The following is a 16,832-nucleotide window of genomic DNA, read 5'->3' on the forward strand; positions in this document are numbered from 1 at the left end:
GTCAAAAGCTTTGTCCAAGTCTACAAATGCTAGAAATGTAGGTTTGCCTTTCCTTAATCTAGCTTCTAAGATAAGTCGTAGGGTCAGTCTTGCCTCACATGTTCCAATATTTCTATGGAATCCAAACTGATCTTCCCCGAGTTCGGCTTCTACTAGTTTTTCCATTCGTCTGTAAAGAATTCGCGTTAGTATTTTGCAGCTGTGACTTATTAATCTGATAAATCGGTAATTTTCACATCTGTCAACACCTGCTTTCTTTGGGATTGGAATTATTATATTCATCTTGGATTCTGAGGGTATTTCGCCTGTTTCATACATCTTGCTCACCAGACGGTAGAGTTTTGTCACGACTGGCTCTCCCAAGTCCGTCAGTACTTCTTTTGGAATGTTGTCTACTCCCTGGGCATTTTTTCGACTCAGGTCTTTCAGTGCTCTGTCAAACTCTTCACGCAGTATCGTATCTCCCATTTCATCTTCATCTACATCCTCTTCCATTTCCATAATATTGTCCTCAAGTGCATCGCCCTTGTATAGACCCTCTATATACTCCTTCCACCTTTCTGCTTTCCCTCCTTTGCTTAGAACTGGGTTTCCATCTGAGCTCTTGATATTCATACAAGTGGTTTTCTTTTCTCCAAAGGTCTCTTTAATTTTCCTGTAGGCAGTATCCATCTTACCCCTAGTGAGATAAGCCTCTACATCCTTACATTTGTCCTCTTGCACTTCCAGTCGATCTCATTTTTGAGACGAGTGAGAATTCGACACTACTGCCGCACCATAGAGTGCAAGAGTTGCGTCTGCTTGTTTTCTTGTTACGTTTACAATGCCTCCCATACCGCAACGAGGAAGTGTGGAAATCAAGCGCTCACGGGTGGGGGCGGTTTCATTGACGCCCTTTACGCCACCTTCTGAAGGCTTTTCTAGTCGATTCTGGGCGGCGAGGTGTGTGGGACGTTTCTCCGGCCACCCATAAGAAAGCCTCGTGATTTCGGCGCAGGGTATCGCCGTTCGGCCCTCCACTACAGAGGCGTCAAAAGGAGGGGTTAAATGTGGATAAGAGGAATCTGACGACCTGCCCATCGTGTGACATGTCCACGATGGCATGGGACAGAATTGTAGCGGAATTTGGTGTCAGTGTGACACCAGTAACCCACCTTACACGCCACATGAAATTTTGAACTGCGGCGTTTCCTTCCGCATGCGTCGACACTTTGCTGTTTGTAGCGTTTTCGAGCCCGAGTGTGAGACCGCTGGGCGCCATACTTTTGCACCGTTACAGAGGAAGGCTGTAGGCCTCTTGGAGCCAAATATCTAACTTATGCGTCTAAATGGGGGACAATTACGGCGTTTCGAAAAAGTGATCCTTTTTTTCTTTGCGCAATGTATTCCCAAAGGTTGAAAGGTCCTACAAATCAGGAAGAACCAAATTAACAGATTAAATTCATGTAAAATACTGTACAGAGAATAGCTTTGAAGTTTTACGAAACTATGTTATAGCCTTGATGAAAGAGGCCTACTCTTCAAAACACCACTATCAAACCGCTACTATCAAAAGGAGCTCTGCATGAATAACAGTGAGAGTCGAAACTACAGTGTGCTGTTGAAAAGTGGAGAATGCTGTGGAGTGTAGTGCTTATTCGTGAACCCCATACATGTCCCATTACACTTGGAAATTTGTGGTAAATACCTATGGGACTGCTGAGGTCATTGGTCCCTAAGCTTACACACCACTTAAACTAAATTGCGCTAAGGACAACACACACATCTATGCCGGAGGGAGAACTCGAACCTCCCATTAGATGTTCCTCTCATATTCCTGTTGATCTTATGATTCACGTACACAAGAGGTGAGAATATCTCATAGAAATCACTACACAGCTTATTATAAAATATCGTCATTACTAAGAGGGAACTTGAGAAAGTACACTACTGGCCATTACAATTGCTACACCAAGAAGAAATGCAGATGATAAACGGGTATTCATTGGACAAATATATTATACTAGAACTGACATGTGATTACATTTTCACGCAATTTGGGTGCATAGATCCTGAGAAATCAGTACCCAGAACAACCACCTCTGGCCGTAATTACGCCCTTGATACGCCTGGGAATTGAGTCATACAGAGCTTGGATGACGTGTAGAGGTACAGCTGCCCATGCAGCTTCTACACGATATCACAGTTCATCAAGAGTAGTGACTGGCGTACTGTGACGAGCCAGTTGCTCGGCCATCATTGACCAGACGTTTTCAATTGGTGAGAGATCTGGAGAATGTGCTGGCCAGGGTAGCAGTCGAACATTTTCTGTATCCAGAAAGGCCCGTACGGGGCCTGCAACTTGCGGTCGTGCATTATCCTGCTGAAATGTAGGGTTTCGCAGGGATCGAATGAAGGCTAGAGCCACGGGTCGTAACACATCTGAAACGTAACGTCCACTGTTCAAAGTTCCGTCAATGCGAACAAGAGGTGATCGAGACGTGTAACCAATGGCGACCCGTACCATCACGCTGGGTGATACGCCAGTATGGCGATGACGAATACACTCTTCCAATGTGCGTTCACCGCGATGTCGCCAAACACGGATGCGACCATCATGATGCTGTAAACAGAACCTGAATTCATCCGAAAAAAATGACGTTTGGCCATTCGTGCACCCAGGTTCGTCGTTGAGTACACCATCGGAGGCGCTCCTGTCTGTGATGCAGCATCAGGGGTAACCGCAGCCATGATCTCCGAACTGATAGTCCGTGCTGCTGCAAATGTCGTCGAACTGTTTGTGCATATGGTTGTTGTCTTGTAAACGTCCCCATCTATTGACTCAGGGATCGAGACGTGGCTGCACGATCCGTTACAGCCATGAGGATAAGATGCCTGTCATCTCGACTGCTAGTGATACGAGGCCGTTGGGATCCAGTACGGCTTTCCGTATTACCCTCCTTCACCATCGATTCCATATTCTGCTAACAGTCATTGGAGCTCGACCAACACGAGCAGCAATGTCGCGATAGGATAAATCGGAGTCGCGATGGGCTACAATCCCACCTTTATCAAAGTCGGAAACGTGATGGTACGCATTTCTCCTCCTTACGCGAGGCCTCACAACAACGTTTCACCAGGCAACGTCGGTCAACTGCTGTCTATGTACGAGAAATCGGTCGGAAACTTTCCTCATGTCAGCACGTTGTAGGAGTCACCACCGGCGCCAGCATTGTGTGAATGCTCTGAAAAGCTAATCATTTGCATATCACAGCATCTTCTTCCTGTCGGTTAAATTTCGCGTCTGTAGTACGTCATCTTCGTGGTGTAGCAATTTTAATGGCCAGTAGCGTACCATTATGCAAACAAGAGAGGCGCATCGGCAGACGTACCGTTAAGAGATACATCATAGCATGCGAGTGAAACGGCGCGACAGCTTAGAAACGTACTCCAAAGTTGAAGTATGACGTACAGTAGAATTCCTGTGGGCAAAACGTCTAAATTGCAAACAGTTTCACCGTGAAATTCAGGGGCGGCATATGTCACGTCTACCTTTAGTGACATGGGGCCAATAATTTGGTCAATTTGGCTCTGGCGTGAGTGATACTGATCAGGAAGGAAGGCTACCGACATCGACCATGGAGGACTATGTAGAGGCAATTTGCTGTCTGCTCGTGAGCGTTCAATTGCGTCTCAAGTACAGTTATGTTCTGTCCAAACGTGTGTTCAGTAAGGAGTCTTCTAAATATGCTACAGGTCTCTCTGATATAGAATTTAGAGGGTTCAGTATATGCAGTTTTATAAATACAGCTAGTATCTGTTAGGCTCATGTGAAAAATCGCAATGGATACGGAGCCTTAACCTTTCATTCGTGTTAAACACAGCTCTAATGTTAGTTTTATGTAACGAAACCTCAATCTTCTCCGATGTTATACCGAGATGTTTGCAAAATGCCTGTCATTCCACACTATAGTCGTTTGGTTGTTACGTAATATCTTCTGACGGCTAAATAAACTACCTTTGTTATTGCCGACGTCGGGTTCGACTTGGGGAAATTGTAGCCCAAAGTAGTCTGAATAACACGTTTCCTGCTTCTCCCTTTTTAAGGGCTAATTACACAAGAAATATTTCTTAATCAAGTCTCTGTCTTAAGGGGAGACGGAAGTCAATTTTTATCCCTATTCTGCCAATGCCATTTCACCTTTGGAATGGGTACACTTTTCATAACAATTATAAGTATTAAATCAGTGAAATTGTTACTGAATGTATGTAACACATAAGCCTGCATTCAAAATTAAATATAAGCAATCATTTCCTTCGCTAGGATAGAGATGCAGAGACTATCTTGATGGTGAGTGACGCCACTGCTTCTTTTGTTCCTCAGCATAACAATGGCTGTGACATCAGAGATGGAGGGCGAGGCACTATCGTGGTGTCTGCCCACAGCAAGGGGCACATGTTGCCAGGGGTGTCATCTAGTGGCTGTGCTCATGGGTTGGCGTCTGGGGTACACCCTGACGATGACATGGGCGGACCCAGAGTGGCTGTCAGCAGCCGAGAAGCGAACTGTCTTAACAGAATTTGCAAGGATAACAAAACCAGTAAAAGATATACTGTGCCTGGAGGTCTGATAGTGGTATGAGACCACCTGATAACTATGCACAGGATGCCCAGAGGGTGGAGTGTTGCGAGAGCACACTGGAAAGAAGATGGTATAAACATTGTGCCCCGAGGGTGCTGACTCAGAAGAGGTAAGCTGCAGGCACCCAGAGTCCATGAACAGTAGAAGTGCTCTGAAGTTGCAGTGAGGCTGGATATCATCTCCAACCACAGTGGTTACTGTAGGCAGTGCTGCCACTGCTGCATATCGTGGAACAGATATGGAAAGTGGGGAGTCACATCGCAACGAATGATAAACATACTTCAAAGAAAACTGGACGTTAGCCCACCAAGTGATGCAACAAGGTAGCTGACACCTCCGGTCTATCTGGGGAGTATCACACAAGTTCCGAGCAAGTTTACAAAAACCTAAGTTGCTAATTGACTTGGACTGAGATACTTGGAAAACGTCGCCAAAAACATGGACGAAACTGTAAAATCCTTGAAACCACGGCCAGTGGTGGGACGAAACTTGAAATCCTTGAAGTCGTCGCCATTGGTGGGACGAAAAGGTAGAAGCCATATCCAGTGCTGAGATGGAACAGGAATGGTAGCGCTGGAGCCATTAGCGGTTTGGAGCCGGTGAAAAATGTTTATCCTCGTTGCCATTTGAATGAACGAAACTTTGAGTGGTGGCGCTGGAACAAGTGAAAAATGTTTACCCTTGTCAGCAATTGAGGCCATCGCCAGAAGCTGGGACAAAACTGGAAGATTGCGTCCTCATCACCAATTGTTATGGAACGAAATATGATGAAGTTGTCGCCAGGAAATGGGACAAAACTGGAGCTAGTGGTGACACTGGAACCAGTGAGAAATGTTTACCTGTATCACCAGTTGTTCTGGTCCACGTTAGGTTCTCTGTAAAAATACTGATGCTCAAGGTAGATTGTTAATAACATAAATGCTTCTCATCCTCTTTTCTGGAGCTTAATTACACAAGAGATAGTGAGCCGTGGTAAATTTTGCTGTTTTGAAGAGAGCGCCGCAGCGTGTAGTGTGAAGCAGTCGCCCTCCGTTTCTGGCGGTGGCGCCGCTGTGGCAATCGCAGCTTTGGTGTCTCCCTCTGGTGGGAAAGCGGAAAGGTTGCCTGCACGTGCATTTGAGTGGCGCTATCAGCTCGGCATGGACCCTCCAAATCCTTGAACGTCATGCTCTCCGCCTCGCCTATCGCATCTGTCTCCCCTCCCCCACGCGGATCCTGTACGATCTCATCCCCTTCCCCCACCTCCTCCTTTTCCTTGAAAGGATACGGATCCTGTACACCTCCCGAAAACTCGATCCTCCTCACCCGCTCGTCTCCCCGATACTCTCCCACCCCCGCCCGCTGCCGCGCCTGTATTCTCACGTCCCACCCGGTCTCCATCTCTCCACCCTCCTTACCCTCTCCCAAGGTGGCTTCCGCCAGCTCCCTCTCCCTGATGATGCCCTCCTCCCCTCCATCTACCCCTCCTACCAACTTTGATCCTCCCACCCTCCTCCTGTGCTTGCTCCTCTAGGCACCCTCCCTCCCTTCTCTCCCTTTTCCCTCCCTCCTCCATTTCTCCCCGCTCCTCCCCCGGGCTTCCCGTCTCCTGTCCCTCTCCTCCTGCCGCCGTATCCTCAGCCATTGGCATCCTTGTTCTCCCCTCTCCCCCACCTCACCCCTGTTCCCCTCTTGGCAGGTCCCCGGACTCGCACACGCTACGTGGACATTCGCGCGCCAGAGATCACCGCCATCAGTGTCTCGTGTGTGCCGTCATGCTTAGTGTTCAGTGTTCACCGTCACACTCCATCGTTCACCAGTGCCATCGTCTTCTTCAGTGTTTGTGCTTCGTATCAACAGTTTGCAGTGTGGATTCCCGTCGAGTGTGAACGGCTCCGTGTTTGTCTTTGTGTGTCTCCTGTTTTATTGCCCACTGTTCTGTGACTTATGTGTCTTCTCCATGTTTATCTCTCATTGTGTATCCTATGGCTGAAGAGCAGCGTAGAATGCTGCTGACAGCCTGCCTGTTGTACAGGTTTAAAATAACAATAAAGAAAAAAAAACTCGGCATGGAGTTAGTCTGAATCAGTCAGTCGGAGGCAGTTGGTCAGCCCGGGCAGTCTGTCAGTCTTGGCGAGTCTGCTCAGTTGGTCAGCCAAGTTAGTCTGGGTCTGTCTCTCGTCCACATTGGTGAGGCGGTTAGTGTCTGTCGGTCGTCCGGAGTGCTAGTATGTGTTAAGCCGCCAGTCTGCTCGAGTTTGCTCAGGCAATGGGCATTGGCGGTTGGATCGATCGGTAGGTCGGTCGCGCACTGGGACACAAGATGACTTGTCCGCCTAGAGCGTCGCCGCATGTGAGGTCGCCACGTGAGTCCAGTGGCCCCGCCGTATAGCGAGGCGCAGTGGCTTCACGGCCAACACGAGAGCAACAGGAGTCAACCCACGACATCGGTCTGGCCGGTGCGAGCTGCGACGCCGTGAGACGGGAGATCGGCGCGCCTTCCTGCTTCCGTTGAAGCGGCTGGCAGCGGACAGTTCGGGAGAGCGTTTTGGGGGTGCTGCGCCAGGTCTTTGCCAGAAATCGCAGTTATTAGAAGTTAAGGGATTAGTGATATGTTGTTTCAGTTACTTCTTAAATTCTACTTGTGTTCTTGGTCAGTCTCTTGTCCCTAGCTTGCTCGTCTGTCTCTCGTCCGCATTTGTTAGACAGTTAGTGTCTGTCTATCGGTCTGCCGTACGTTAATAGCTGCGTCTGTCATGCTTGTTGGATTCGCGGTTAACGAATTTATTGCTTAAAGGCCGAATTCTTGAAATATGTTTTTATCTTGTCTATCATCTTGCGAGGTGGTATATGTGTAATGTAGAGCATGTTGTAAATTTTATGTGAGTCTGCATTTTGTGTGTTTTATTTAAATAGTCATTTTAGGTTATAAGGTTGCCACCCTTCCACCGTAAGACTCCTTTAAAAAAAATTGCACTTTCGGTGACAAATAATTTGAGTGTTGTATCATTTCCATCCCTCTTACGGGGTGCATAGTTTAAGTGTTTGTGTGAGTTGTTAAAAATTTTTTTGTTTAAAGTAATCTGGTGTGTTGCAGATTTGCACCAGTGTACTCTTTCAGAGGTTGTTGTGAGCGGTCATGAGTACGGCCGTGTTGAAAGGGAGCAATTGAAAAAGCTTTTAGGAATAAAATTCCCATTTGTTAAAAGTAATTTCATTTTCCATCAGTTACTTCCTGGCAACTACTTCCACGTTCACCTAGTGTGATTAAATGTATTAATGTACTTGATGAATCGCTATTAAAATTTTTTTGAAAGTGTAAATTAACGGTTCAGATAGTTATCAGTCAAGTCTCCGTCTTTAAGTGGGTGAGAAACGGTACGTTCGGTGGGTTGGCAGCCAGGGAAGATGAGTCACTATTTCTAGGGTTATAATTAATGTCTCACATGGTGCAATAATTGCCGCTAGTTGCCCCAACACTACAACACACCATTACACCAAAATCCTGGATGTCTGCTAAAGTAGAGGCCAAGTCCCGATGTAGCAAGGCGAAGGCTGCTGGCAGCTCAATGTAGCATCAAAGGCGAAGACCCAATGTCGATAGAATGGCTGGAGTTGGAGGGTAGGCTACTCAAGGTTCAAGGAAAGACTCTGAAAGATGAATTAGCAGTAGCAGCCAGTGTAGAGCCCAGGGAACTCGCCCGTGGAGAGCTCAACGTGAACTGCTGTTCTTTCGTTGTGTGCCGATATAAATAAGGTCGCTGTGTACGAATATCGTGTGATCTGCCTCTGGGCTCATAACACACGGAGGTGAAATGGTGCCCAGGATAGCAGCACCGTCGTTCTGGATACACGAACTCTGTCAGCAAGCTGGAACCTGTTGTGGCAACTGCCGAAGATTCTGTCGACAGCAAATCAGCCTTTTCTGTGTGAACACACAAGGCGAGGGGTGGTCTGGGTTGGGTTTGCGAGCATGCAGGCTGGCGCCAGAGGCTGACGCCTGATGCTTCTCTACCTGCAGGACGAGAGTGCACGTCTGGTTGCCGTCGTACAGGCGCGTAGCCACAAAACGGCGATCTTCTTTTCCATTATCTCCTGTCGTTACGATTTGGGATGTTCAATTAACATTACGCAGCCGGTTGGCAATGTTAGAGCTGTACGGTTGCCGGATGTCCTTCCTGTAACCAATCCTCTACCCTTGAGACAGAATTTGCGCATCGCAATTGCCTGTGTCTAATGTTATCCGAGTGAAAGTGTGCTGGTGCACGCGGCTCACGAGCGCACAGCGCCGCACGTGTGCTGCTCGCGTGCAGGCGTCGACCAGGGCTGTGGCGACAGCCGGCAGGTTGCGGCAGTGTAGTGCCAGGCTAAGCTGCGGACGTTGATGCGAAGCGAGCACTATGTAGTGAACGTTGTATTTCAAGAAACGAAGAAGTGGAGATTTGCTATCTTTTAAAAAGTAATGGGAGAATCATTTTTTCTTTGTGCAAAAACGTGAAAATTCGAAATGTTTAATATGTGGCAGTATTCTCGCTGGTCAACGGAAGTTTAGTATTGAAGACCATTATAATAAATTTCATAAGGACGAGTACAATTTATTGTCGGATTCTGAGCGGATGGGGAATTGACTGAGCTTAAGAAGAGCGATCTGACGATACCAGATCAATCTGTCGTAGTTGGCCGGCTGGAGTGGCCGAGCGGTTCTAGGCACTACAGTCTGGAACCGCGCGACCGCTATGGTCGCAGGTTCGAATCCTGCCTCTGGCATGGATGTGTGTGATGTCCTTAGGTTAGTTAGGTTTAAGTAATTCTAAGTTCTAGGGGACTGATGACCACAGCAGTTAAGTCCCATAGTGCTCAGAGCCATTTGAACTTGTCGTAGTTGCTGTTGTCACGATAGATCTGCGACTTTCTCTCGTCATGTCTCTCATCTAACTGATTTAACATTTTATGGAGCACTGTTTTCAAGTTTTCAGGACGACAACAATAATAGCCCAGCCGTATGTGCAAGTTATAAGACCGCGCTTAATATAGCAAGAGCTGGAAAACCGTTTGCTGAATTAATAAGTCTCGGTTAAGAGCAAACATCAGTGATGAAAATTTAAGTAACTGTTTGTGTTTGTCTGTATGTAGAAATTTTGTTCCAGATATTAAACGTATTGTAAACTCCACCTGTGATAATTAAATAAAACATATCGTAGGTAATAGGTACTCTTTCAAACCATGATTTCTTTCAAGCACTCCTACTAACCTTATTCATTCACTCAATAAAGCAAGCTAGGAAACAAAACGCATTACAGAGGAAGGAGCGGACAGAAGGTATGGTGGGGATGGGAGATAAGCGGGTGGCCAGCTTGCCCCTGTGTGCACGCGGAACACCTGTTAACTGCACGCGTGCAAGTGCACCGCACATGTGCAGGATTCCTGCCCGCCCCTGCCTTACGTGTTTACGAATCGTCTAACTGAGGTCAGACACTGGATTCACCTAGTCAGATGTGGGGAAATCGCCTAAAAACCACATCAAGGCTGTCTGGCTCTCCACCCCTCGCCGTTAATCCGCCAGGCAAATCCCATACGGGGCCGGTGCGCCTTCCCTAATCCCGGAAGCGGAGCTGCTATCCTGGGGAGTCATGTGTGAAAAAAAAAACTATGTCTTCTGCAAATAAATCGCCGCTTAGCTAAAGAAAAGAACGTACTGTTCTGTACAGTATCTCGAGGGAAAGGCAAAGCGTAAAACAGGACGTTCTGAAATTCTAGTGGTGTAGGCGGATGAAACATGTGTATTACAGGACTTCTACACGTTGAAGTTCAGAAAGCTTTGCTCTGTATTTCTGAGTTTGGCAATGAAACTATAAGAAAATAAATTTACCGTATGTGCATCATTAATATCATTCGGAATGTTATACTGCATCATTTCTACACATAAAAGTAAAGTAACCGTCGTCTAGTTGCGTGCAATATAAGCACATATTCAGAAAAGTCCTATAGATACCCGCTTAACTCACTATGTGTATTTGTACGACACACTTATTTCATTCCAAAATACCTCCTTGACAAGTTCAAAATAAAACTAGCGTTCATAGACAAAAAACTGGAAATATAAGTGGCTTCCACTATTTAAATCACCACTTGAACTTGGCGCACAAAGAAATTGATTACACAGCCAAAAAATTAAAAGTATTTAATCCCGTCCGTCAGTTTAAATAACTTTAATAATTTCAAAACAAATATAGACGCTATGGCCATACAAATGAAGAACCTACATTACTACAGTTTAAAAATTTAATTCGAATTGTTTCACAGCTTAAGTTCCGTATCAGAAGTCAGGAACAGAAAAATGGTTCTTCGAATTGTTTCACAGCTTAAGTTCCGTATCAGAAGTCAGGAACAGAAAAATGGTTCGTGTGTGTGTGTGTGTGTGTGTGTGTGTGTGTGTGTGAGTGAGTGAGTCCGCGCATTGCACTTCACGTGATTATTTTAAATACTTTTATTGAACGAAGTTAATGTGCGCCAATTATGTTTTCATTGCAAAAGTCACAAATTGTCTCTTCACTGCTTAAGGATGACGTTGGCAGGCTACGCTCCCTTTTGGGGTTCACATTCTAATAACTCGTTATGGAAACTCCAGAATGCTCTGTGCAGCGTGTCTCAAGGAATGGCAGTGATTTCGTCTTCAATCTTCGGTCTCAGTTCAAGAACAGTTGTAGGACGTGTGAGGACACGTTGCTTCTAAAATGTCGCACTGAAAGAAATCGCTCACACTGAGATCAGGGGATATCGTAGGCCATGGAATGCCACCGCTACGTGAAATGAAGCGCATTCCAAACAATTGGCGAACGGCTTCCTTCTATTGTAAAGCCGAAAGTGACGCGTTTCCGTCCTACTGAAACCATACGTTTTCGATGTTAAGACCGTGCAGTCTTGATGTAAAGAATGTTCCAAGCATATTAACACATGGAAAGCATGTTATTGTTGTTACATATTCACAAAATTAAAGGTCAATGATACCATAAAATGACACAGCGCACAATTCGTGTACTTTAACCTTGGCGCTACATTAGGGACGCTCGTGAATCTCACGAAGATTTCCCTGCCCCCATCGACGAAAACTCTGTTTATCAACGTATCTATCAAGGTGGAAAGTGGTCTTTGTCTAGAATTCTTATGTTGTTGAGGAGTGTGGTGTCGTCGTTGATTTTAGCCAACACCCATTCGCTAATCTTCCTACGCGACACATGATCTCGTGGATTTATCTGCTGCACAATTTATGATTTATAGAAATGGAACCTTAATTCTTGCAGAATTCTTTGTACGATTCGTCGTTAAATCTCTAATTGCAATGTTCTCTGGAGTATGCACCGTTCGAACACCACCTGGAAGCTTCTTCTTCAACACTGAACCAGCTTCTTCAAAATTACGCTTGAGGAGACTGCGAGACGTCCATGACGCCCTATCTCTCTAAAGATCCTTCGCGCAGTAGTCTCGTTGTCACCCTGCTTGAAAACTGGCCGCACAGTGGTCGTACGTTCCACAGCACTCCAATGCTCTGCGATTACTAAACCGAAACAGCTAAGGATAGAAACTTAAAATTTGAAGAGGGTTTGGACTTGTACTATAGACATCGATTAAGATGGAATTTTCGAAATTCTATCTCTAAGGGTGTGAAATAGGGGATGAATTTTTTAAAATACATCGCTATTAATTCGATTTTGAAGCGAGAACTACAAAAATAAGTATTTGCCTATTCTGTCAGAAATTAAAAAAAAAAGTGTTTCATGATTTTTGTTAATTCACCCAATGAGTGGGTAAAGTAGTGTGTGAAAGACTTTTTCAGTAAATTATTACTTACGTACCAATAAAGCATTGTTAAAGCTACATCTATGAAAACTCGTATTTCACTTCTCGGTTGGATATAAAAACGTAAGGGTTACGGTCTTTTCGAAAATTCAGCAACTAAGGGGATAAAATAGGGGAAGAAAGTTTTCATGGAAATATTTCATTATGCAATAGTTTTTTAAACTAAATCTCTGAAAATTTGTATTTCACTTCTCGATCAGAAATTAAAAAAAATAGCTTTTTTTTTTTTTTGGAAATTCAACCCCTAAGGGCCTGAAATAGCGGATCAAAAATTTTATGAAACTATTTTGTTATACTAAAACAGTTTTAAAGCAAAATCTAAGAAAATCTGTATTTGAATTCTAAGGAAATATATGCCTAGGGATGACAGTTTTTAAGGAAACATCACCAAAAGAAATCGAAAGGCACCATTAACAAAGGTGTCATGCTATAGCTGCCAGAATCGCCGTTTGGTCGGAAGTAAATTCGTAAAATACCATGCTTCTGTGGTCTTAATTAGCGTGCAAAGTTTAGAAGATGTCGCAGTTTCTGAACAACAACAAAATTCGATTAAAGGGAAAAAGTATGTGCTGACCATACTGTCACCGCGAGCGAAGCAGCGGCCGCTAAGCCAATGTTACTATGTCATGACGCTCTCTGCTTTCTGGTGACTTAGATGTTGAAGACCCGTTGCTCAGAAAATGTTCTGCTGATACACTCTCTGTGTTGCAGACAAGTACTGCGTACCGGGAACTACGTACATGGACGACTGTAACACGTGCCGGTGTGGAGACGACGGCATATCGGCGGCCTGTACGCTCAAGGGCTGCGGTGGGAATTAAAATCCAGGTCAGTACTATCCTCACACTTACTTCTTTAAACCGCTAGCCACCCACCCACTCCCTCCCTTTTCACACTATGTTCTATTACGTTTCGGTATCCGTCGCTGTATCTTGTATTTTTTTACTGTGCCTTACACTACCCATACACACAGATTGAATCATGAATAATAGAGAAAACTGACACTGCTAAAAGTACTCCATAATAGAGGCTAAAATCACAGTTAAACGTAGTAGCAAGCGAACCGTTTGCGATATACAGGGTGAGTCACCTAACGTTACCGCTGGATATATTTCGTAAACCACATCAAATACTGACGAACCGATTCCACAGACCGAACGTGAGGAGAGGGGCTAGTGTAATTGTTTAATACAGACCATACAAAAATGCACGGAAGTAAGTTTTTTAACGCAAACCTACGTTTTTAAAATGGAACCAAGTTAGTTTTGCTAGCACATCTGAACATATAAACAAAAACGTAATCAGTGCCGTTTGTTGCATTGTAAAATGTTAATTACATCCGGAGATATTGTAATCTAAAGTTGACGCTTGAGTACCACTCCTCCGCTGTTCGATCGTGTGTATCGGAGAGCACTGCAACATACATCGTGTTTCTAGAGAATGATCTGCCAACGTTGCTCGAAAATGTCCCACTAGAAACGCGTCGACGTATGTGATATCAGCATGATGGTGCACCTGCGCAGTCCGCAATTAACACTAGGCTGACCCTTGACAGGATGTTCGACGGGCGTTTCATAGGACGTGGAGGACGCATAAATTGGCCAGCCCGTTCTCCTGATCTTACACCTCTGGACTTCTTTCTGCGGGGTACGTTAAAGAGGAATGTGTACCGTGATGTGCCTACAACCCCACAGGATATGAAACAACGTATTGTGGCAGCCTGCGGCGACATTACTCCAGATGTACTGCGGCGTGTACAACATTCATTACGCCAGAGATTGCAATTGTGTGCAACAAATGATGGCCACCACATTGAACATCTATTGGCCTGACATGTCGGGACACATTCTATTCCACTCCGTAATTGAAAACGGAAACCACGTGTGTACGTGTACCTCACCCCTCATGGTAATGTACATGTGCGTCAGTGAAAAAGACCAATAAAAAGGTGTTAGCATGTGGACGTAATGTGCTGTTCCAGTCTCTTCTGCACCTAAGGTCCATCACCGTTCCCTTTGGATCCCTACGTAATTCGGTGCTCTCATATACACACGATCGAACAGCGGAGGAGTGGTACTCAAGCGTCAACTTTAGGTTACAATATCTCCGGATGTAATTAAAATTTTACAATGCAACAAACGGCACTGATTACGTATTTGTTTATATGTTCAGATGTGCTAACAAAACTAACGGGGGTTCCATTTAATAAAACGTAGGTTTGTGTTAAAAAAAAAAACTTCCGTGCATTTTTGTATGGTTTGTATTAAACAATTACACTAGCCCCTCTCCTCACGTTCGGTCTGTGGGATCGGTTCGTCAGTATATGCTGTGGTTTACGAAATATATCCAGCGGTAACGTTAGGTGACTCACCCTGTATAAGCGAACATGTGGTTACGAGATGCCGCTAGTTTCACTACGCAGTATGTCCTATTTGTATTCTTCATCTTAAAAGAGAACTTTTAGATTAAGTTCCCACCTAATACGACTCAAAGTTGTCCCATGTTACACGAGTCATTATCGCTTATGGATGCAGTATTCCGTTCGTCTCTGTAGTGAATTACGAATTCTCTCAAACACTGCCCAGTCACACCTTAAAGCTTAACAAGGACATGTACGAAAGAACACACACCATATCCACATAAGTATATAGTTCTGGCAATACCGCCCATGACCTTCCTCTTCTGTGCGGATGCACACATATTACCCGAACTCTTACGGGACTTGGTAAGAACGTCTTCCACGAGTGATGAGTATGTTGGGTAGGGACACTACGAATGTAATGTGTGGACATACTTGGTGAGGATGTGGATCTCGCGGGAAGAGCCCGTGAGATAGTCCCTACAGTCGCACTCTCCTCTGTGCCCTCGGAGGCTCAGATGGATAGAGCGTTTGCCATGTAAGCAGGAGATCCCGGCTTCGAGTCCCGGTCGGGGCACACATTTTCACCTGTCCCTGTTGATATATATCAACGCCCGTCCGCAGCTGAAGGTATTAATATATAATTCTAAATTCAATTAACAATGCGTGCTACATTTATATGTTGCAGAATAATTTTGTTCCGCTTTTTTACCAACAAGGTTACCGACGGAGACACTATGGTTCATGCAAAATGGAGATCTTCCTCACACAGCAAACGTTTTTCTGGATGTCCTGCACTAGCATTCTGGGCATCGTATGATGTCCCATCGATATGAAGAAGGTTTCCAGGGCGGTTCAATGTAGCCACCACACACCCAAAAAAAAAGAATGCCTCTGATTATTTCTTATGTGGATATGTGAAGGAGACAGTCTACCAAAATAAACAACCTAATCTAATGCAACGGCGAGCAGCTACCACAATAGTGGTAGCTCTCTGCTGTCAGTTACATCTATGACTGAATTTGAGATAAGTCGTATAATACACTACAAGGGGCATTCAATAAGTAAAGCAACACATATTTTTTCTCTGCCAATTTAGATTGAAAAACTGCAAAATTTGTTGTTTCACGTTGCGAAATATTCACGTCTCAGCCCCTACAGTATCATGAAGTTCCAGTAGGTGGTGGCACCATACATAGCCCACAAAATGGGACCTGTAAAAGAGATGCGTTCCAAGTAGAGAGCTGCCTTTGAGTTTCTTTCGGCTGAAAACCAGAGCATCGCATATATGCATAAGCGTTTGCAGTGTGTTTACTGAGACTTGGCAGTAAACAAAACAACGGTGAGTCGTTGGGCGAGGCGTCTCTCTACATCGCAACAAGGTCGCGCAAAACTGTCCACTCTCACGAATACCAGCTGGTCGCCCACAGCTGTGTCTCCTGCAATACTGGAACGTGCGGGCACACTCATTCGAGGTGATCGACAGTTCACAATCAGACACCTTGCTGCTCAACTCGTCCACCAATTAGGGTACTCAAAGGTGTGTATTCGCAGGGTTTCTCCAGTTTGACCCAATGAAGGACGCATTCCGCGGGAAGCAGTACGTGGATGATCGGGAGGTTATTGATGCAGCTAAACATTGGCTCTGGCATCGACCAGTAGCGTGGTACCATGCGGGCATGCAGACGCTCCCAGTAAGGTGGAGTAAGGCCGCTGCCTTCAACGGAAATTGCGTTGAAAAATAGCGTTTTGCACCCAAGAGTGGGGAATAATATGGGGTATTGGAATCCTGAATAACACCAACTTGCTTTCAGGAAAAAAGTTTTGCGCTACTTATTGAACGCTCCTCGTACAATTAACAATCACAATATTGCAATGGCTCCAGGTAAAAATAAGTGCAACGATGATTTGTTTGGCGCTTTTGTTTTCCTTTAGCTTGAGTACACTACCTCCCCCTCAACAATAACACTATTTAGGCTTCAACAATTATTTCATTTAGCCATCAACAACAACAAA

At 45.1% G+C, this 16,832-nt stretch overlaps 1 protein-coding gene across 1 annotated transcript in view; it reads left to right on the forward strand.

Annotated features, from left to right (window-relative positions):
• The window catches only part of LOC126100659 (serine protease inhibitor I/II-like), a 62,898-nt gene extending 49,611 nt beyond the window's left edge, over nucleotides 1-13,287 (forward strand). Inside the window, exon 3 of the mRNA XM_049911281.1 lies at nucleotides 13,169-13,287. Within this exon, the coding sequence (XP_049767238.1) occupies nucleotides 13,169-13,278 (110 nt within the window). The 3' untranslated portion in view covers nucleotides 13,279-13,287. The remainder of the gene's footprint in view (nucleotides 1-13,168) is intronic.
• Nucleotides 13,288-16,832: the final 3,545 nt, after the last annotated feature.

Source organism: Schistocerca cancellata, chromosome 9, assembly GCF_023864275.1.
Source record: "Schistocerca cancellata isolate TAMUIC-IGC-003103 chromosome 9, iqSchCanc2.1, whole genome shotgun sequence".
In the NCBI taxonomy this organism is placed as follows: Eukaryota; Metazoa; Arthropoda; class Insecta; order Orthoptera; family Acrididae; genus Schistocerca; species Schistocerca cancellata.